Raw genomic sequence first — 23,431 nt, 5'->3', positions numbered from 1 at the left:
ACTTCTCTGAGGGTGGACGTGTCCAACCCTTGAATGGCTAGAGGGCCACACGGCAAGTGCTGGGGTCGATGAAATGCTTATGAAGTGGGTGTGCTGAAGTCCGTAGTATGTCTGAATGTGAAATAAAGAATTTCTGCTAAGCAGAACTTTCACATTTCCAGGACTTTCCCAGTATGCTGGCTCACTCTGGCAGCCTTCCAGAGGACTTTCTGGATTCATTTCTCTACTGAGTTCTCTCCGCAGCCGATCTTGAACTCCTGTGCAGGTGAGGTCACACCTTCCTGCAGGAAACGGAGCTAGAGTGGTTCTCTAAAAGCCAAAAGGGCTTGTCCTATCCTAGAGGCATTTTGTATTCTAATAGATCTTTTCCATCTCTAATCACACTAACAATTGAGGAAACTCTGAAAAAGATATGGGAAGAATTTTTTTAAAGCAAAGCAAAAAAAAAAAAAAAAAAACTTTGCCTTTGAATCATACCATTTCAATTTCAATTACTCACTAGTCAAGTCTCTTTTTTTATCCATGGTTCACTATGTCACACCGCATTTCTCTTCCCTCTGTAAATCACTGAAAAGGCAAAGAAGGGAAGAAGCCACGAAATGCATTAAATTTGCAGACATTTTCTTAAATTAAAAAGCCCTTAAATGTCTCTGAGGTTCAGATTACCATTTTAATTTGAAATGCTATTTTTGCAGCACTTCACAGCAAATAAACAAAATTAAGAGAATCTGAACTGTTCAAAGGGCAAAAAGAAACTCACCAGCAGGTTCTAACTAAGCAGGGTATTCTCTCTCCTGCTTGATGAAATGAATCCTCCCCAAGAGTCTCTTTGAGCTCAGATTACTGACCCAGGACAAAGAACTTTCCTCTCCACCCCCAGGCCTTTTATTAATTGAGCTTACTTTGGGCCTGTCATTGTGACCAACAATGTATATCTCCTTTAATCTTCAAAACATCTTATGAGGAGTTTTTTCCAATTTTCAGATGAGGAAACCTATACTTAGAATTGAAGCAAGTTGCCTCAGGGTAAGGGATGGTGGCCACATTTGAATCCAGATCTGTCTCTTAAAAAAAAATCCATTCATGCTGTTGAAAAGCTTTAGGATAATCCAAGAGTAAAGCAAGACCAAAAGTCTTAGACAAAAAGATTCCCAAGGCTTCTCTTAGCATATCTGGAGGCCCCATGTCAGCCAGGGACCTAATCCGACTACTCCTGTGTATAGAGAGGAGAAATGCTGAAATTGGAAGCAATTTAGAATCTCTCCCTTAATACAATGAATTCTGTATGATGTAGAGGCCCCCATATACTCATTTTTTGAGAGTGTTGCAGGATTTCTACAAGGATCTCCTTAAAGAGAGGGTCAGATCTCTTCAGGTTTAAGACTGAAATTGCTAAGGAAGGGAGAAGCAACGATCAGGGCCAGCCCAGAGGGACAGAGGAAGGGGACAGTAGTGACCTAGAGCAGTGCTTCTCAAACTTGGAGAGTCAGAATCACCTGGGAACCTGACAGAAACACGAAGGCCCAGGTCTTACCCACGTCAGCAGGCCTGGTTCTCTACATCCTTTATTAGCTCTCCAAGAGATTCTGATGCACACCAGAGTTTGAACACTACTGTCTAAGCAGTGATCCTCAAACTTGAACATGCATGTGAATCATCTGGGGATTTAGTAAATCTGGGTGGGGCCTAAGATTGTACGTTTTGAACAAGCGTTCTGGTGATGCTGATGAATAGCAAGGTCTAAGAGTGATGGTTTTCAAGCATTAAAAAAAAAAAAGTATTGCGACTCTTTCTCTAACAAAATCTTAGGTAAGGGATTTCCCTGGCGGTCCAGTGGTTAGGACTCTGTGCTCCCAATGCAGGGGGCACGGGTTCAATACCTGGTTGGGGAACTAATATCCCGCATGCAGCATGGCGCGGCCAACAACAACAACGACAAAACAAAATCTTAGGGAAGACCAGAATACAATACACCACTCCTCACCTCTTAGGGGCCCCCAAGACACTTCTACTACCCCTCTATGGCTCAGGGGAAACACTAATTTAAAATGGCCATAATACTGGAAATAGTTTCCAAGAATGCAGACCCAAGCCCATGTACATTTCACTGAAGACCAGGGGCTTATGGTCATTAGTACTTTGGGAGTTTTTTAAAGTAATTTTTTTATAATTTAGAACTTTCCTCACAGTTTTTTTTTTTAACACCTTTATTGGAGTATAATTGCTTTACAGTGTTGTGTTAGTTTCTGCTGTATAACAAAGTGAAATCAAAAAGAGAAAAACAAAAACCGTATGCTAACACAGTTTGTTTTTAATAAGCCAGGTCTGTTTCCCTGTAGTCACTGGAAACAGAAACTCTTTAAAAATTAATAGGGATTATTCTTATTTCAGACCTGCAGGTGGGGCAAGAATTAGAAAGCATGAGTCCTGCTGTGCTCAGAGAAGTAGTAGACTGGGAGAGGAAATAGAAAACAGGCAGCACAGAGAAGCATGTGTCCTACCAGTGGAAGGAAGTTTCGGAGGGGAGCTGGCCTAGGCTGGGAGGCTGTCTGGTGGGCTTTACTGGTAGGAAGGCTTCATTTCCACTCACACTCTCTGAAGTCAGCCATGTCTGATTGTGTGTATGTGTATGTGTGTTTACGTGTCCCGTCTGTACTTTGGGGTTGATAATATTCCCTGGGGGTTTTCCCACGACCCCAAATCAAGCAGGTCTCCTAGAAGATCCCTCGTGAAGCAGTACATGCTACTTACTGGGTCAGCACACACAGCTCTGTGTGGTCATGTCCGTGGCCCCAGCCAAGTGTAGCCTCTGTGGGGCACCCCGAATAGCCTAGACAGGATCAGCCATGAGCACACCTGAGTGGCAGTGAGGGTTATCTTTACTCCAGCTACCCTTTCAGCACCCCTTTTCCTCTGCTGGCCATGTCCACCCATGCAAACTGGAAGCAGACATCCTAGCTCTCTGCAGGCTGTCAACAGATTCCAACAGCTGACTACTAAAAGTGAGGTTAGGGACTTCCCTGGTGGCGCAGTGGTTAAGAATCCACCTGCCAATGCAGGGGACCCGGGTTTGAGCCCTGGTCTGGGAAGATCCCACGTGCCGCAGAGCAATTAAGCCTGTGTGCCACAACTACTGAGCCTGTACTCTAAAGCCCGTGATCCACAACTACTGAGCCCACGTGCCATAGCTACTGAAGCCCGGGTGCCTAGAGCCTGTGTTCTTCAACAATGAGAAGCCCGTGCACCGCAACGAAGAGTAGCCCCCGCTCACCACAGCTAGAGAAAGCTTGTGTGCACCAACGAAGACCCAACACAGCCAAAAATTAATTAAAAAAAAAAAAGTGAGGTCAGACCAGCAGTATTGGCATCACCAGCATCACCCGGACCTTGTCTGTAGTGCAGTCTCAGATCTTTCCTACACCTACCAAATCAGAATCTGGTTTTAATAAGGCCCCAGGTGATTCAGATGTACAATAAGGTTTGAGGAGGTCTGCTCTAAAGCAGCAGTTCTCAGCTTTGGCTACACTTTAGAATCACCCAAAGAGCTTTTAGAAACCCTGATGCCCAGACTTTACCCCAAACCAATTAAATCAGATTTTCTGGGGATATAGCCCAGGCATCAATTACTCTTAAGCTCTCAAAGCGACTCAGTGTATAGCAGGGTTGGAAACCACTCTCTGAAGTGAGGGATGAAGCAGCTGCCTCTCTGAAACATATTTACATTTTCCTGTGGGACCCTGGAAGACTGAAAAAATTTCAGAATCCAAAGGAGTTCATCTCCACTGGTGGAATCTGAGGGGAGACAATCTAATAGGGGAGAAAATGTTATGGGAGAGGGGAGCAAGGACCCCTCGCATCACAGAAAGAATGCATTTGCCTTTCTAATTGAAGTGAGCTTTCTTTTTAAAATTAAGGGCTGCATGAGCCTTTGTTGTTGTTTTTAATTTATTTTTATTTATTTTGGCTACACCAGGTCTTAGTTGCGGCACACAGAATCTTTGTTGCGGCATGAGGACTTCATTGCGGCATGCACACAGGATCTAGTTCCCCCACCAGGGATCAAACCTGGGCTCCCTGCATTGGGAGTGCAGAGTCTTACCCACTGAGCCACCAGGGAAGTCCCTGAAGAGTCAGCTTTGATCCTGACTTAAGTCACCTTAAAGAGCAACAAAAAAATTCCTTTCTATAGTATACATGAGAAAAATGACTTACCCATTCCAAGTGTACTTCCAGAACAGGTTACTGTAAGAAATAAAAACACAAGCATTTAAAATATATTTATTGATGTATTTGAGATGGTGAAGATATAATTTAAGAAAGAATAATAGGAAAGTGAACCAAAGAATGAGTAAGAATCAGCTTAGGGGATGAGAGAAGGAGATACCTGCTAACAGTATGAACTTGGACAAGTTACTTGACTTTTCTGTGCCTCAGTTTATCTGTTAAGTGGTAAGAATAAGAATGCCAGTCTCGGACTTCCCTGGTGGCGCAGTGGTTAAGAATCCGCCTGCCAGTGCAGGGGACATGGGTTCGAGCGCTGGTCCGGGAAGATCCCACATGCCGCGGAGCAACTAAGCCCGTGCACCACAACTACTGAGCCTGTGCTCTAGAGCCCACGAGCCACAACTACTGAAGCTGGTGCACCTAGAGCCCACGCTCCGCAACAAGAGAAGCCACCGTAATGAGAAGCCTGCGCACCGCAACAAAGAGTAGCCTCTGCTCGCCGCAACTAGAGAAAGCCCACACAGAGCAGCGAAGACCCAATGCAGCCAAATAAATAAATTAATTAAAAAAAATAACCTCATAGGGTTGTTATAAGGGTCAACTGAGTTAATACATGTAAAGCCCTTAGAATAGTGTCTGGCACACAGCACTCAATAAATATTAGTCATTATTATCATTTACAGTATCATCCTAATTACAGGATTAAGGCATCATTGATATTGGAGAAAAAAACACACACACACCAAAAAACGAAACCAAAAACCTTCCCCCAGATGCATGGTTTTTACTAGGGAGACAGAACAAAGGTAGATTCCTTAACTTGAGTCTAGACAGCCAACCCTTACTAAAGTAAATGGCTACAGGCTTGAGATAACACCCCACCAAAGGTATTAGAGTTCCAACTAACAAACTATCAGAGGAATGACTCTCTAAGGGTTGAATTGTGAGTATTAAGTAGGAGAAAGAACAGACTTCCATCACTCACTTACTGGCTGTATAATCATAGACAAACACATACGCTCTTTTATTCATTCTTTTTTAAATTTAAAATGTATTGGGCAACAGTTACATGCAAAGTACTGAGAGTCCAAGAGATTACCATTTAGCAGAAATAACACACATTCAACTCACAGTAATATGGTGTGGTGAAGATAAAAGTGAGGTGGAGTCATAAAGGAGGGAAACGAACTCAGACTATGAGAACTGGAGAAGACTTCAGAGAGGAGGGAGAGTTTGGGCTGGTGGAGTTCCCTTGGTTGAGGTGGGGTGGAAATCCAGGCAAAGAGAGGAGTGCTGCATTACCTCAGAAACATGATGTGCCATGGTATGTGTGTGTGCCAAGGGCAGATGTGTGTGAATTGTTCCATGTGACTAGAGAATGGAGTCTTCTCAGGAGAGATGTTGCAGAATGAACCTAGAATTGTACTGTCCAATACAGTAGCCACTTAGCACATGTAGCTATGAGCATTCCAAATGTGGCTACTCTGAACTGAGATGTGCTGTATTAAATAAATGCACACAAGATTTTGAAGACTTAGTATAGAAAAAATATATAAAATTTTTATATTGATTCCATGTTGAAAAGTAGAATATTTTGGATTAAAATTAACTAAAATATACTATTAAATTAATTGCACCTATTTCTTTTTACCTTTTTAACATGGCTACTAGAGAATTTAAATTTTTCTTTTCACACTTGCATTAAATTTCTATTGGATAGTGCAGGTGTAGAAAGACAGATGGGGGACAGATTGTAAGGGACCTTAAATGCCATGCTCAGAGGATTGAATTTTATTCTATGGGGCAATAGAAAATTTCTGAGGATTTTGAGGCATGAAAGAAAGATAGTTGGGTCAGTGTCCTAGAATGACAACTCCAGCAATAGTAATGAAGACTGGCAAGAGGGCAGGAGGACAGGACTGGTGTAGTAGCATAGGGGAGAGGTAGTAAGACCCTGAAATATTGAAGTAGCTATAGGAATGAAGAGAAGAAGTTGGATTTAGAAACCATCATGGAGTGAACAGGACAGGGCTGGGAGACTACTAAAACATGGAGGGTGAGGGAGAGGGAAGCTGACTCCTGGGTTTTCAGCTTGAGTACTTGAAACAAGGATGACAGAAGATCAAAAACTGCAGAAGATCAGAAATTCCTTTTAGCCTTGAGGAGTTGAAATGCCTGGGTCTTATCTCTAAGTAGATATAACACATTTGCATATGGATTTAGGGGTTAGAAGAAGAGAAGGGTTGTAGGTAGAGATTTGGGAGCCTCTGAGTCTCAGTTTGTTCATTTATATATTGGAGATAATAAAATCTGTTGAACCTACCTCATAGAGTTATTTTGAGCATTCAGTGAAATATTGAATATGAAAACGCTTGATAAATTTCAAAACATTATGCAAATATAGTGAAGTATTGTTGTTGACCTGTAGGCTCTTCTTCCTAAGAGGTCATCCTCAGCCCAACAACCTATTCCTGGCCCTTCCCATAGGGCCATGTTTTGGGCCAGCTTGTCCTCTGGACAAGATAATGAAAAAGCAAGGAATCAGAGCATGACAACCAAGGACAGCAAGAACACCTCCTGAAGAGGACCTGGCCTCATTGCATCACCAGGAGCCATCTTGAACCTTCTTGTCACCAACCCATAATTGGAAATTTTAGATTCTGGTTATTAGTAAAGTTTCTGAGCCAATATTTATTCCTCTTCTTGTGTTCACCTGCAAAGTTCTAGGGCTTCATCATCTCTTCATTTTATTTTATTTTAGAAATATATGAAAACTATATGACTATGCCCTGGGCAAGGTAGCAGAACGTGTTGGAATACAGAACAGGAGAATTGCTAATGTTTTTCTGCCAGCTCTGGTGAGATGGCAGTGGCTGACATTCATGTGTTTTGTGATCACAGACTGTCTGCCCACTCATATTTCCAAACCTAGCTTATGATTTATAAGTTTGTTTTTTTCTGATCCTCCAACTCTCCCTCAGTCATAAGTCTGAATCTGTGCAAATAAAGGTTCAAGTCTCTTATTTCAAACATTCAGGTTGTTTGTCATGATCTCTAACGCTATGTTACAAACCTATCCCCAAATCTCAAAGCAGAAAATCATTTTAAATCTGCTTTACTGTTCAAGCAGCAAGCATCTGGTCCTTTTTCTGAAGGAGAAAAGAGAGAGAGGGATGAGAGGAGTGTCTCCAAATCAAGTAATAATAAAGCATCACAATTCCAAAGAAGCTTGGGGTCCCCAGTAGCCAGAATCTGCCTGCAGGAGGTACACAATGTCATGCCCTCTTTGACCTTCCTACATAGCAAATAAGTGTGATTGTTCTGAGTCTTAATTCACAGATTGAGTTGAGGGCTAGTTTTAAATAAAGGGTCATAATTTGTCCTACCTGAATATATTTTTTTTGGACAGAAAGTAAGCTTCAGTCCTGTCTCAGCAACTGGGGAGACCATCACGGTATATACATCCCCGCAGGGTATCTCGGTGATATCACAGAAACTGAGGCCAGCGCTTGGGGCACACGTGAAAATGCCTTTGGAACCATAGAGGTCAGTGCTGTAATTGGCAGAGCCCCTGGAGGCCTGCCAGTAGATCCGGATACCATTAGGGACCAGCCTATATAATTTCACCCCCAAAGGGCAGCAGGAACCTGAAGGATATAAACAAACAAAAACAAACACATCACTATTCCACCATCACCACAAACCTGGCCTTTGTTATGATGGGGAAACAACCTAAGTAGCCTACTCCATAATAAATGATTAGAGCAAGATTTGAGGAAGTATTCAAGTTCCTTCTGTGGTGGGTCACATGATTAGAAATCCATGTGTGAGGGTGAGGTGGGGCATGAGTTTTTAATAGAGAATAATGGTGAGGCCAAAAGTCCACGCTTGGCAGATACGTATTGTATATGACTCAAACTTTATGAGTCAAATGCACAGAATTCTTGTCAAGATCTCTCATAGTGCCCTATTTTCATATGGTTTTAGTGGGATTCAATTTAAATATAATTCAGTGCATTCAGCATTAACTGAAAAGACCTATTTTGCTGAGCTGAGTAGCATGACACCTGTCGCTGGTCCACTCTCCATTGCATGCTAGCTGACTGGGTACTTTTCCTTTCTCTTTTCCTGAGTACCTTGAGCAGGCCACATATTAGGTGTCAAATGGTGGATTCCTCAGTAACTAAAATAAAAATGCTATTGTATAATAATAAAAAATTCAGTTACAGATAGACGTCTTTGATTTATTCTTTAAAAAAAAAAAAAGGTTTTTTAGGTGTGAAGGTAAGCAATGGGCCATATTTCCAGAACTGGATATCAAGGTGAAAAATTAGGCAGCAAACCTAATGAAAGCTAATAGGCCAAAAGGAATGATAATCCAGCTTATGTATGTGTAGCACATTTTAAGTGCTTTCATATCATGATCATTCCTATTTCTCTTACCAATGAGGAAATGGAATCAGAGAATAAGATAACGCGGTGCAGCTTAAGAAGCCAGGTCTTTAAGCTCCTAGTTAAAGACTCACTCTACTACCTTTGGGATGCCAAGATTATATTTCAACTCTCCCACCCCATGCCTCGGGGCAGATACAGCTAACTGGTCATCGTACTCTCTCCCATTAAGACTGAGAAGCATCCTTAGAAGATTTTTTCGAAACAGTTCTCCAAGCAGCCACTTCAATGGACTAGAATATTACCAGAGAAATCTTATTTGCTAACCCTGTACCACTACCTACTTCTCCCACTATTTCCTAGTGGCTTGGTCTTTGTGAAGAACAAGATGCAATACTGTGCTCTGTTAACCTGTTGAAATAAGAAACCATAGAAGAAGCTGGAGTGGTTTAGAAGAGTGAGGTAGTAGCATAAGAAGAAGAAGAAAGAAAAATTCAAACCAACTAGAATGTGTGACCTAAATCCTTTCTGAAAACTCTGCCAGACTGAGTTACTCTGTGCTGCAGGTAGCTGGGTCATATAAAAACCTATCCTTCTTTCAGAAAAAGTACACCTGAACCTTGTTACCAGGGGAGTTAATTCACCAACTACTAACAGAAGCCTCTGAACGAACCTTTGAGGTCCTAAGTCAAGAGGAAAACTGTAAACATTTTAGAAAGTAATCTGAACTTACCATGCAAGCTTGGTGGAGATGCAGCATCTTTTAAAATGAGGTGGAAAGACTATGTCTGGATCTATAATAGTCAAAGTCCTTGTTGATACTCTAGAGCTAGAAGTTAGAATTCACTTACTCGAGGAATAACTTTGGTAGCCACAGTCCGCAGTCAACCCAGTGGCACTAATTGCTTTTAATGCCACTGCGTAATTGATGCCGCATGTGATGCATCCCAGGAGGCAGTGGTTTTGATGGGTGTGACACTTAGACTGTCCAGTGTGTGACTCCAGAGCTGTCACATAGGTTTGGGCGCCGGTCCCAACAGTCCAGCTCACGTTGATTACCGATTGTGTGACCTGAGTTACTGTCAGACTGGCTGGGCAGCACGGCACTTAAATGAGGAAAGAGAAAAAAATTGAGGATTTATTTCCAGTGAGGGTTATTTGTGAAAACTAACCAAGTATGGTATTTTGCCTGTGTTTCATTCAATATCCTAAATTTCTCAAACCTTCAACTGTTAATCAAAACGTCCTTAATAACTGTAAATGGAATATAACCTTTAAAAATTGTGAATCACTATATTGTAACTTCTATAACATTGTACCTCAACTATACTTCAATAAAAAGATAAATTTAAAAAAACTTTAAAATTTTTCTTTTGTTAAGTAAAATCTCATTCCCTCTGATACGTTATTTAACATCACTGTATATAGCAGGTGCTTTCCCCAAGAATGCAGTGCAATAACTGGCTATGGGTAATGTGAGATTCTCCCCAATTTTTTTCAGAATAAGAAAGAAACCCTTTGTTGTTCTCCAACTTTAACAATTCCAATTGCAAATTTTAAAGCAATGGTTGCATTCACCTTTTCTCCCAATATATCTTAACGTTTGCAATGAAATGTATTTTGCCTTTCTCATGCATTTCGTAGTACATAGTTGATATAAAAGCTCAAAATATTCTTAGCCACCTAAGACTGCCACAACCAATTCTCAACTTTTCAAAGATCCATTATACAGGATATAGAATATCTGGAATCTTCCTGCGTATTTGGCACTGTCTCTGTTATGCTGCCCTTTACGTTTCAACTTATCTAGTCTAAAGTGCCATCTATCATTGTATATAAGAGAAAATAATGTCCAAAGGCTTTAATTTGCTGAATTTCATTCACACACAATGCTATGAAGCAATAACAGCTTTCGTTTATCATGCTCTTACTGTGCATCAGGCACTCTAAGTGCTCTGCAGCATAAATAACGTAATATTCACAGCCACCCGATAAAGCCATTATCCCCTTCTAGCAATTAGGAAACTGAAACTCAGAAATCAGTTTTTAGAGAAAGATTTGAAAGGGCTGAACCAAAGAAATAAATAATAAACTAGCTCATTTGGTCACTTGTTAGTTGTTTTGGTAGATTGTGTCATGGGGGAATACGAATTCAAATAAATGTTTTTGCAGAGTCAATGTATTCCTCCTTTGATGTTGGTATTTGATATATTAGAGCCTTCAGATGATACTTTTACAGAACCTGTGTGAAAGTTTTCTAAGACTGGGGCTCTTTGAAAGGCCTCTCTGAGTTTAAGGTATTTCTATCACACTTAGGGTAAATCAAATAAGAAAGTTCATGTCCTAAAACAATTCCTAAGGACCCCATTGAAGTTGAGGTTCAGGCTGTGGTGGCTACATACCCGTTTCTAAGGGCACACTGTAGCTGGGCAGGCTCCGTCCTGCTGGTGTTTCAGCCACAGCGGTGACGGAGAACACTGAGCCGCAGGGCAAGCCCCACAAGGTGCAGGACTCTCCCGTGCTGCTGCACCGGTGCAGCCCTTTCTCTCCCTGGGCAGTCACCGTGTAAGTGGCCTCATCATTAGTGGATCGCCAGTACACGTTAATCATGGAAAAGGCATCCTTCGAAACATTTTTGATTTCAGGACTGCAAGGAGCTAAGAGATTTTAGATTATGAATTGAAACAGTCAGAATCAAAAATATCACACGTGCCATTTGGTCTAAAACTGACCTTTCCCCCCCATATGAGATCATTACTTTCGACCATACCATGCACATAGGGCAAATTCATAGAGCCTTTGTGTGGAAACCTTGTTGACATTGACATATGGTATTGGGTTCCCATAGCGTCGGACTAATTAGAAAATGTTAAGGAGCCATTTGAACTCCAATAGCGAAAGTAATTAGGACAAACATTTGTGGCCTTAACCTTCATGGTGTGAATACAGGCAGGCGCCCCAAAGGTAGGAGGAAGTGAATGGCTGAGGTAATCTCTAGCAAAACCTTCCACTCTCCCCATGGTCTCCTATTTCCTTTTTGTCCTCTTTCCCTCTTCCACCTTCTCTTCTGCATCTCCTTAGTAAGACAGGGGCTCTCAGGGTCACCACAACAGGGTGGCTAATGGCAGTTAGCCTTTTTACCGAATGCCCTTCCTGAGGGACATAGCTGGGGGGAGCCGTTCAGAATCAATGAGTGAAATCTTTCCTGTATCATACCTGTGGTTATAAATCGGGAAGTACACGATGTATTGCTGCCCCGGACTTCACTGAAGGAATACACCGTGATGTTGTACTTGGTGTCACACTCTAGAGCAGAAAGGGTGCAAGCCGGAACAGTGTCATTGCATTCAACCACGCTGAACCCATCTACGGCCTTGGTTTCATAAAGTTCGGCACCACGGACAGGAGACCAGACGATCTCTACTCTGTCACTGGACACCAACACAGGGTTAATGTCACCAGGACAACAGGGGGCTGAGAGCAGGAACAGAGAGAGAGCGGAGGTCAGTACAGGAGCCATGCTGTCAGAGTGGCATTGAGTCCTGGCGTCTCTGTGCCCAGAGCCTCTGCACTACCCTCCTAAGTCACTGCCACAATCTCCTACAGGTCTGTCCAACTCCAATCCTGGCCTAACACCCACTACATAGAGGATAACTTCTCCATGCATGACATTCAAGGTTATTACAAACTCTACCCAGTCGATATGTCCAGCTGCCCCTCCCCATCCCCTGCCTCACCAGACCCCTCAATTCCCACACGCGCTTTTATTTCCCTATGCCTCAAAGATTGTGTTCGTGCTACTGGAATGAGGTTCCCTTCTTCTGCCTGACAAAATCATGTTTAGTTTAACTTTAGATCCTATCAGTCTTTCCAGACACTAAACTAGATAAAACTAGGGGGTGGAGGAGGGGAAGAAGCATTGTATTAGTAGATTTTAGAAGAGGCCCTATACTACCTCACAGACAAATTCTGACAAGTGTCTAACTCACATGGAGTTTCTCTGGAATGCTCTTGCCCCACCTACATTCCACCATCCTTAAAGGCCTCTACCAGAGGCCACTCTCTCTGGTAGACCCTCCTGTGCTCTTGAGACCTTATTGATAGCCTCTGACTCTAAATTCCAAAAGCACCAATTATTTGATTCCTTCATCTTGGTAAAAATGTAGGGGCCTAGGTTCGATCCCTGGTCAGGGAACTAGATTCCCCAAGAATGCCACAACTAAGAGTTCACATGCCACAACTAAGGAGCCCTCCTGCTGCAACTAAGACCAGGTGCAACCAAATAAATAAATATTAAAAATGCATTCCAGCTAATATTATTATTTATATAATTATATTATTCTTGTTTGTCAATATAGTTAATTAATTTTGTCACTCACTCCATTAATTCTTTAAAAATCGAGCATCTCCCATATGCCAGTCATACTATGATAAGCATTCAGGATGAGAGATAAATAAAATACAATCCCTGCCCTTTGAAGACCCAAGCCTGGTGGAGAATAATAGTAAAAATAATAATGATGTTAATAAAAGTATTTGCATTGTGCTTTTCTCATATACAAAGATCTTTTCATATTCATGTTCTCATTATTATTTGTCCCATTTTGCAGTAGCAGATACTAAGGAACTTAGCAAGGTAGACATCATTATTCCCATTTTGCAAATGAGTTGGTGGTCAAGTTAGGACTTAAACCCAGGTGTCCTACTCCAAAGCCCTCCACACCTTGTAGAATCTTTGCCATTGCATCCCTGTTTTCTGGGCTTGCGGAAAGAGTGAACTCTGAGACCTAAGGATCACCTCCCCTTCAGCCTTCAGCACAGGGCTGAACACTGAGTAGATCTTGGTGGAGGGTTCAACTTTTCAGAGCAAGCTTGAATAACAACATTCTTTCCCTTCTTTTCACTCCTAAACCTTTCATTCTTATTAAACTTGAGTCCACGAAGTCCAAATTCCCTAGTCTGGAAAGGATGTGAAAGAAGAGATTCACTTTCCATTCTTGGCCCTAGAATGGCTCCCAGGTGGTCTAGGTAAGTCAATAAGTGCAATGGATGATCCATTCTGCTGCTGAGTTGAGTGAACTCAGAACTCAACTCCCTTTACAAGCATCAAGTGCAACTCACCTGTGGTATAATTAAACACATCACCCAAAGGACTCTGTCCTGCCTTGTTATAGGCAAAAACACTAATAAAGTAAGTGAAGCCACACTCAGATAAGAAATTGCACTGGGTGAGGGAGGTGTTGCAGTGTACTTCCAAGCCATTGTCATTCTTCACAAAGGCCACATAGTAATCACCCAGATGCACGCTGGACCAAACCACAGACAGGTGGCCAGGGGGGTCTTCTTGGATTGTCACCTTTCCAGGTGCACAAGCAACTAGGAAATGATAAATAATAAACAGTTGTGAGAGTACTGCAAGAGATTTTCTTTGCATCTTTCTATGCAAGTAGCTCTTCACTAAATGTTAGTTCTCATTCCCAAAACACACAGATATTTCTAAATTGAAGCATAGACCTCCACATATGTATGTCTTTATCTCTTTGATGAGAATGAAAGTGGGAAGATATCTAAACACATATTCCAAACTATAGACATTCCATCTTTATCTTAAAAAAATAGCTCCTACTAGGCCTAGGTCTGTGAAACATGACGTAAATAAGAGACCACTATCTGTACTGCACAGCTAGAGTTGTGTATCACTCAAACTGGATCCTAGAATATTTACAACTTTACAAATGCAAAAGAAAATAAACTAATTAGTGAAAGATCTGGAATAGGAACCAGGTTTCCTAATTTTCAGTGTTTTTTCCAATGCACGAGATCTGGTTTCACTATCAACATTATTCAAACTCATCAGAAAGTCCAACTCAACACTTTCATTTAGACCAGGCTTTCATTTTTGCTAGTTCTAGAGTGTTCTGGAACATTGTCATGTGATTATTTGTTTCCCTAATGGTAGTCACTTTGGCTTACCAACCCCCCAGTGATCTCACTCTTGTTTACATACCAGTTCTCAGGGTCACTGCTGAAATTGATCTGCTAGATCCGGCATCATTAGTTGCTAAAACTGATATCAGGTACTCGGTTCCACACTGGAGAGAGGAGATGGTGCAGGAACTGAAAGTCGTACTACAGCTCAGCCTGGAAGAGTCACTCAAAGCCATCACGGTATAGTTGAAAGCTCCTTCTGTCGGTGCCCATGAAACATATGCCTCCAGAGAACCACTATCAAAAGAGACTTGAATGTTGGCAGGAGCACGAGGACCTACATTTTTGAGAAACAATTAAGATTTTTGCAGTAACCTCAAGAACCCAAGTAAGATTTGACCTAACAATATTGCAGAGCTTGGAGGATGGAGTACTCCAATCATATGATACTTGCAAGTGTACAAAGCATAAAATTGGGATTTAGGGTACCTGAGAACTGGTAACACATCTCCCATTAACTATGCAAACTCATAACTAGCTATATGACTTAGGCCATGTTATTTAATCTTTTTGTTATTTATTCATTTATTTTTCTCATCTGTAAAACAGATCCTAGCACATAGAGGTAAATATCTTGAATAAATGAATGAGTGAACGCACAATTTGATAAGTGATAGAAATAATTAAATGAAATTATAAATGTGAAGGGCTAAGAGGGCCATGTGGGTATGTTATCAAGTGGTAGGTCAAATATTCTCTTATAGATTGATAAAGTTAAACAGATTAGTTTCAACAACATTCCTTCTTTACTTTTGACACATGCTAAGATATGTAAGAGCTTTTAGGTCACAGCTGTTTACAGAAGAGAAGACTTTCTATTCTAAATCAAAGGGAAAAAAGGAAAGTATCAAGTGTGATGGTCACACAGGAAGGCAGTTTTTTAGCATCTCCAAAACGATTTCCTCTGCATTCTTAGAAATATGCCTTCCTTTCATCAGGCTAATCCGCCTAAAAAACCTTGAGGCCCTCAATAAATGTTTGTGGAGAGAAAGAATGAGTGAATGTCTTGGAAGAGGCCCAGAGAGACTGGTTTGTCACAGACATCCTGACTCACCAGGCCCATCATGAATCACCTTAGGGCCACCTTGCTCTGATTTCTACCTGGAGAAGTAATATAAAAGGCAAACCCTTCACTTCTCCCTACATTTCTGCTTCGGCCTATAGACAATGGGGCTTCTACTCCCCTCCAAAGTAGGAACTGTTGGAGAGAACATTTCTGGTTTCTTTCCACTTTATCCTTGGTCCTCCCCAAGAGATGAAACAGCTAATCTGGTTGGTGAGTCCGGCATCTACTAGGCCATATTGTCAGAGGATGACTCACTCTGCCTCAAGAGAAGGAAAAATCTCTCTCCTTCCCTCTCTCTCCATCTCATTCTTTTGGCTCAGAGCAGCAGCTTAGTTTGGTTATCATGTAGTAGGATGCCCCGGTCAGGTATCCCTGCAATGAGGATTGTGAGAACACACACCATGCATCAGCTTCTCAGCCTATAGCTGGAGGAGAGGTGGTGGGAAGCCCCTCGTTGACCTCAGGCCGAAACTGAGGACTTTGGGAAATATATCTGAAATATTGATTCCCACCACAGCACAAAATGCCATAACAGGAAGTTTGTTGTTTCTGTTGCTGTGCCTCTAGAGCAATGCCAGCTGAAAGTGGGGACACACTCATTAAATGTCTGCTGAATAAATTCTTGTTTGGCCCAGTTTTTTTTGTCTCTACTCCTGGTCTGAACCTATGAAGGGACAAGAGGTGACTGGTAAACCTAATAAGAATTATCTCCTACTGTGTGATATTGAACATGTAAGCTGAAAATAAGTTGGCTCTGGGTGGGTGGTGCCATGCTCTGTGCGCTCTGAGCAGCATTTCTTTTTTCTTTCTTTTTTTTTTTTTTTGCGGTACGCGGGCCTCTCACTGTTGTAGCCCCTCCCGTTGCGGAGCACAGGCTCCGGACGCGCAGGCTCAGCGGCCATGGCTCACGGGCCCAGCCGCTCCGCGGCATGTGGGATCTTCCCGGACCGGGGCACGAACCCGTGTCCTCTGCATCGGCAGGTAGACTCTCAACCACTGCGCCACCAGGGAAGCCCTGAGCAGCATTTCTTTACACATGCCGTAAGCATTTAAACCACCGAGGAGGAATTATCAAGACACTATAAATAAGCTCATAATAAATTTAAATAGCTGCTGCCAGCTGCTCTGTACTTATCACTTAACGCTGCTCTCAGTGACTGCAATGCACAGCCCTTCTCATTAATCAAAAAGGAGAAGGTTGGGACTGAGCTGCAACGTCCTTACCTGTTCTCTGATTGCAGGTGGAGTCATCCCCAGGTGTTCCGCTGGCATTCCACGCATAGGCCTTTATGGTGTAGAGAGTACCAGCGTCTAAACTGGTGAATGTCAAGGAGGTGTTGGTGGTATTTTCTTTCCATATTCTCCCCAAACCATTAGCTCGCATAATGGACACAGAAAATCCAGTTGCCATATATACGGTTTCCCACTGCACAAGAATAGAGTCTGGGCTTGGAGAGCTTACTTGTAGAATTGGTGCAGCCAGCACTACAAAGACAAAAACCTGTGCATTTGTGTTACGAAAGTGCAAGAGAGGCTAATTCAAATTTAGGAATAGGTAATTTGAGGCTGATTATCCATATTATGAAAAAATTATTTACTTTGCAATAGGATTCATGACAGAGTTCCATTAAACAATTGGTATTTAAATGTGTATTAATTACAGATGACTCAGCAGAGGAAGGGGGAACAGAGAAATTCTAATATTAGGCATACCTTCAACTGGAAGTTGGTAGGAAATTAGATAAAACCTCCCTGTAATCATAATATAAATCAATGGGGGGAATGATAGTTTATACTATTTTAACATGCACGCAACCTTTCAGAAATATGCTGAGGTACAACTTTATCAAATCAATTTAAGTCATGCTGATGACAAACTCTAAATAGTTTTATTTCCAACAAGTCAAAGTGCAGCAAAATCACTTCTATGTGTTCTTTATTCCACATGGTCTTTATTGATAATTGAGGTTAAAAACAGAAATCCCTGGGCTTCCCTGGTGGTGCAGTGGTTGAGAATCCACCTGCCAATTCAGGGGACACGGGTTCGATCCCTGGTCCGGGAAGATCACACATGCTGCGGAGCAACTAAGCCCGTGTGCCACAACTACTGAGAGTGCACTCTAGAGCCCACGAGCCACAACTACTGAGACCGTGTGCCACAACTACTGAAGCCCGCACACGCTAGTGCCCATGCTCTGCAATGAGAAGCCTGCGCACCGCAACGAAGAGTAGCCCACACTCTCCACAACTAGAGAAAGCCCGCACACAGCAATAAAGACTCAATGCAGCCAAAAATAAATAAATAAATTTATAAAACAAACAAACAAACAAAATGAAACAGAAATCCCTTTTTCAGAGATTTAAAAGCACGGATGCTTTTAAAGATACTCAGAAATGGGTTTTATTTTCCAAAGCATCTGGAATTTACATACCACCTCCTCCACAGACATTTGAATTACAAAAAAAAAGTCACTTGGTGGCTTTCACTTCTGAGCCTTGAATCATAGACATTCACATGACACAGAATTACATCATGCATTTGCATCCTCAGTATAATTGATCCAGGTCACAAGCAATTGCTCAACAGAGGATGAGCAACCAGCTACCTGTCTTTGCCTGTTTTGGAGGCGATGCCTGGCTTCTCCCAGCAGGACTGATGGATCTGATGGTGATTTGGTACAAGGTTGCAGCCTTCAGGCCCGTCACAGTGCCTGGGGAACTGGCCACCACGGTTTCAATGACAGCGTTCCCGTCTCTGGCCGTGAGGAGGTAACCGGTGGCCCCTGGCACTGTAGCCCATTCCACAGTGATACTGTTGCTGAGTTTTGAATACGCCTGATCGATAGTGGGTATTTTGGGAGCTGAAAGAGATTTTGAAGGTGTACATTAGCTAGGGTACCTGTAAGGATTACTTCTTTCATCATTTTACTTTCAAACTAAGTCATTCTCATGTCATCCTTCAGACTTAAACCTTGCCCTTGTTTTCCAGATTAAGAAACAAACAAACAAACAAAAAAAAAAACAGAGGAAAAGAAAGGCAAAGCTACTCTCCAGAAGAGAGCAAGAAAGCTCAAACCTCCCATTCAGGAATGGGACTTCAAAGAGGTTTTTCCCAGTTGCCTCCGGGATAATTTGCACTTTCTGTACTTTTAAAAGAGTTAACTAAGAGTAGGGAGCGATTTGGGAGAAGAACTCTGAGGGGAGGGAGAGAGAAACTGAGGGCTCCCATTCTGGAGGCTAATCCAGTCTGGCTTCTGTGAATCCCCAGGCATGCTTTGTCACGGGCCTCCCCTCCCTGCCCCACCTCTATGCGACATCTCCAGCAAGGGTCCACCTTCATACCCCACCTCTGTCGAGGCTGTGATTTCCACCCACGCACTCTGCACATTTTCCAAGTGGCATTTAATCTAACGGAGGAAGGGGGAGAATTGAGTTCTTTGCTTCATAATTGAGCATACTGTCTTTAATATTATCAGAGTGTAACACTTTTCAGATTCTTCTATATAAAATAAAAATAAACTTTATTCTCTCCTTCTGTATCAAAACATCTGCCCCAGCCTAAGAATGGGATGCCGGGGTCCCTCCTCACCTGGGCCTGGCCATGGTTTGCCAGGAGGCCGTGAATGCTTATGTCATGAGTTTACACAAGGCATTCCTATACTTTGGGCATGGGCTAGAAGATGCAACGTGGTAATCAGATTTACTGCTCTGCAAAACTCCACGGACTCAAAAATGCCCCGGGTGTAGGAGGTCCAAGTAGAAGAAAAGGTCAAACAAAAATATCTGGGTTTTAGGTTTGGAGCTGGCAACTGGTCTTTTATATTTATTGTACTGCATTTGCTGGGTAAAATCACTATATGCCAAGTTCAAAACTAAAGTGCAAAACAAAACTCTAGGGCAAAGAGGAGAAGTAAATACCGTCCAAATGTGTGATTTGCCAGTATCAACTCCCTCCCTCCAACAGACCCTAACCTGCAAAACGTGATACAGACAACTTCTCTTTCTGTACCCATAGCCCAGAAAGTTGGCTTTGGCAGCATCTCAGAAATAACCACGCTGCAAGAATGAACAAAGAGTCCACTGTGCACTGGCCAGACGTTCCTTGAACATCACCCAGGACTGTCTCCTTTGCCATCAAAAGAAAACTGTGATGGTTATAAATGCTGGGGAAAAGTTGCAGGGGCTCATCTTAGCCATTTGCCAGCAGAAGCTGACTCTGCGGGAAGCGCCTATGTCCCCTCCCTGTTGTAGGATAGAAAGCTCCCGCAGGGGTCTCACATTTATCCCTCCTACACACTCATCCCTTTTCTGCTCCCCCAGTTATTTGTTCTCTGTTAACACCTTCTTTCCTCTAACTTTGCGGTGTCTCTCAATCCCTGCTGCTTCCTTTGTCCCCATTGTTCATCTTATCTCCTGTTAGCCGGTCCTGCTCATTGGAATGGACTAATTTCCTGGATAAATGACAACCAAACTAGACATTGTCGTGACAGTGCCTTCATGGAGTGGCTTGAAAGGCATCTAAAAGGCTGGCATGACACCGGCTATCTCCCCACAGGCCTGTCAAGGGGCCTGAGGACTCCACAAAATTTGTCGTATTGAATTGAGCTGGGAGGGGCACATTTGCCCAGCATAGTAGTACATGAAGCCAGTATCAGCAGGATGAAACGCGGTGTTTCATGATGGGAAAATAGCAAAGGATTTGGATTTCAGAATGCTGGGTTTGAGCCCTGGCTCTGCCATTTACTTCTGTCTATGAACATGTACAAGTGATTTAACCTCTTCTAGTCTCAGTTTTCTTCCTTGAGTATATGGAATATTAATAATTCCTACATCTTTGAGTTTACTTTGAAATGTAAAATATTTACATATTAAGATGGTAAAGATTAAGTAAAATAGTGAATGTAAGGGCACATTGAAAGGTAGGAAGGGTTAGTGTGTGTGTGTGTGTGTGTGTGTGTGTGTGTGTGTGAACCACGACGAGCAATTTTGGGGTTTGGAAAAGCCAGACTGCAGGGCGCTGCCATGGAGGGGTTGCTGCCAGGGAAGGTGGGATTATGGAGACTCTGGGGTAAGCACAGGCTGGAGAGACAGATTGCCTGTTTACACATGGTTCTACAGCAGGATCTGACCAGTAACAGCAATGAAAAAAGATCAACACCTCTGTACTATGTTTCCCTGAAAGAGATGAGAAGATTGAGCAGGACGTGTAAGTCTCCATAAATTAGCAGCAGTTCTTCACTCTTTCTTTGTTCTGTATTTGGCCCGCTTACTGCACTGATGAAAGAGAAAAATTTATTCTCTAGATTTGCAATCAACCACTCTGATTAGTCAAAAATGAAAGCCTTTGAGTCACAGCATCTGTGCATTCTACCAACTCAGAGATCTAAATTAGCCCACGTGGCCCCAGTGGCCAGAGCCCAAAAAGAATCAGAACACACACACCCCAAATGAAACCTCCTATACAGTATCAATAAAACACATCACGTCTATTGAAAAGACAGGATGAATCAATTAACAGCCTCACCGGTACATCAGTCTGCCTCTTTCTTTTTCTCAAATAGTGTGGATAACGTGGGACTAAAAAGAGGCCTGTTCTGAGGGCTCAGTGTGTCCTGTGGTCCTGGGACCCTCTAAGAGACAGCAGAACTGGATTTTATCCAATCGAAGGGCCACTGATTTTTTAAAAATCACTTTGTTTATGGCTAAACAGTCCTTCTCACAGCTTCCTGGTCAATCCTGAAGGTGTCTCAAGAATAAGTGAGTAAGAATAAAGCATGAAATAATAATTTTTAAAAACCTATTATATAAGCACGGATTTTATGGCTCAGCCAAAAATCTATATCAAACATTTTAATTGCCTTATTTACATTTCCTTTTCTGTGGTATATACAAAATAATAAATAATATTTGTTCTTATTTGTGCTGAATTACTAAGAGAGTTTATTGGTGATATAATTGATATTATATGGTTCCTTCAGTTAATCTAAATTCCATTGAACATAAGTTTCCATTCTAGGGACTTAAATTTCTAGAATGTATGAGCCAGCAGAGGCCTGTAGAGAAATTATCCTCGCCTTCAGTCATTTATTCAAGAAAAATGGTGATAAAATCTCTTAAAAGAAAGCCTTTTTCCAGCTCTGGGTTTTCATTGTCTATATTTTAAGGATGCAATATCAGAAGTATAAAATCTTTTTTATTAGAGAATCTAATCTTTTTATTAGAGAATCTTTTATTAGAGCATCTTTTATTAGAGAATTTTGATCAAAACTGTTTCTAGTTTTCTCCTCTAATTCCTTAGAAGACAAATTAGGCTCTTCACTAAAATTTTGTTTCTTTGACTGGAATGATGATCATTGTAATACTTTACTGATGGTTAACCATGTTTGAGAAAAATCTATGACTGCATGACTCTATACATCTCAGGACTCAAGAAGAATATCTTATGAGGATGTATCTTTAAATTTTGATCCATGTATTTGTCTTACCAGTTACACTCACAGTGTGAGTGCTCAGAAAATGTTGAATATTTTTCCTGGTATAGCCTTTATATTTCAGGGTAGCCCAGGAATTAACAATGGAAATTAAAATCAAATACGGGGAGGGTAAACTTGCATTTCAGAGAATGTTACCTGTTTTTGTTGAAGCAACCTGAAAAAAGGAAAGTTTAGAATATTAGAACCATAAAGAAAAACATCATTTGGGGAAATGTAAAACCTAAGTCAGAGCAGTAATATACTTAGCACAACATGTTTATACATAGTGTGAGCAATCTTCCAATCCACACACAGTATTTGCACAAATTATTTTCAACACTCAGATCTACCACAATCCTAAATAAAATTGAGAGGATGGAGAGAGATCACATTACTGTTTCATTTTTCTCCCTGAATCTGCCTATTGAACTAAGTCAGTAGCTGCTGATGGATTTTTCAGAAATCTTTGTTCTTAAAACATAATGATATTCTTGTTTTCTTTCACTAGTAAATTGCATTAAATTTCAAACACACAAACATATACAATCATGGTATGCCTCCAAAGTATTTTGATTTCCATCTCCCCACCCCTGAAGCCCTCAAAAAAAGAGAAAGATATTGAATGTATCTTTTTTTCCCCCTAAATAGTTGCAGGTAGGTCGGAATGGTGAACTCACCATTTTAAGGCAGATAAGACTGAATCCAATCACAGACAAACATTTCACCTGTCCACCAGCCATCCTGTTGGACTGAGCACTCACATGGCACACAACAAAGTGGGCAGGGTCCTCTTTGGTCCCCGGGTGGGCAGCACTGTTTGTCGCTGGGATGTGGGGCTGTGATTCTGGGAACAGACCCCGGGAAGTAGCTCCTCCCCTTCTGTGTGGAGCTGACCTGTAACTAGGGGCACCTGGAGACTGGCAGGTACAGGTATTGCAAAGACTGAAAGAAAAGAAGAGAGTGGAAGAAAGCTATGCCAAGCGGGTCAAAATGCTACTGTAACATGGGTTTCAAGGTGATGTGTAGAATGCTCCCCTTTTCTATTAAAAATTCTTTTCTAGATAAAAACTTTATGAAGCTGTATAGAAATTATTGACATAGTGAAATGATTCTTTTAAACTTGGGGATCCTGACCAGTTTTATTTTTTCTTTTTCACCTTTATTTGTTGTTCTTATTGTTGTTTCAGTACAAAGTGATTGGTTCTGCTGTCGGCTGGTGTGGAGGGATTGGGGACATGTTGTTTAAGGGTAGAAACTTAAAACTAGTAGATAAGAAGTTCTGGGAATC

The 23,431-nt window shown here is 41.8% G+C and overlaps 1 protein-coding gene across 1 annotated transcript; it reads right to left on the bottom strand.

Annotated features, from left to right (window-relative positions):
* Positions 1 to 535: 535 nt before the first annotated feature.
* Positions 536 to 22,883, bottom strand: FNDC7 (fibronectin type III domain containing 7; the record flags this gene model as incomplete). The annotated part of the gene is made up of 12 exons (XM_079939831.1): positions 536 to 567; positions 4,213 to 4,242; positions 7,611 to 7,871; positions 9,468 to 9,722; positions 11,019 to 11,273; positions 11,833 to 12,090; positions 13,738 to 13,992; positions 14,624 to 14,881; positions 16,895 to 17,155; positions 18,277 to 18,531; positions 22,300 to 22,318; positions 22,821 to 22,883. The coding sequence occupies 12 exons, from the start codon at positions 22,881 to 22,883 to the stop codon at positions 536 to 538; spliced, it is 2,202 nt and encodes a 733-aa protein (XP_079795957.1).
* Positions 22,884 to 23,431: the final 548 nt, after the last annotated feature.

The sequence above is a fragment of the Stenella coeruleoalba genome (genome assembly GCF_951394435.1).
Source record: "Stenella coeruleoalba genome assembly, chromosome: 1".
Lineage (NCBI taxonomy): Eukaryota > Metazoa > Chordata > Mammalia > Artiodactyla > Delphinidae > Stenella > Stenella coeruleoalba.
This window is presented reverse-complemented; position numbering and strand designations above follow the sequence as displayed.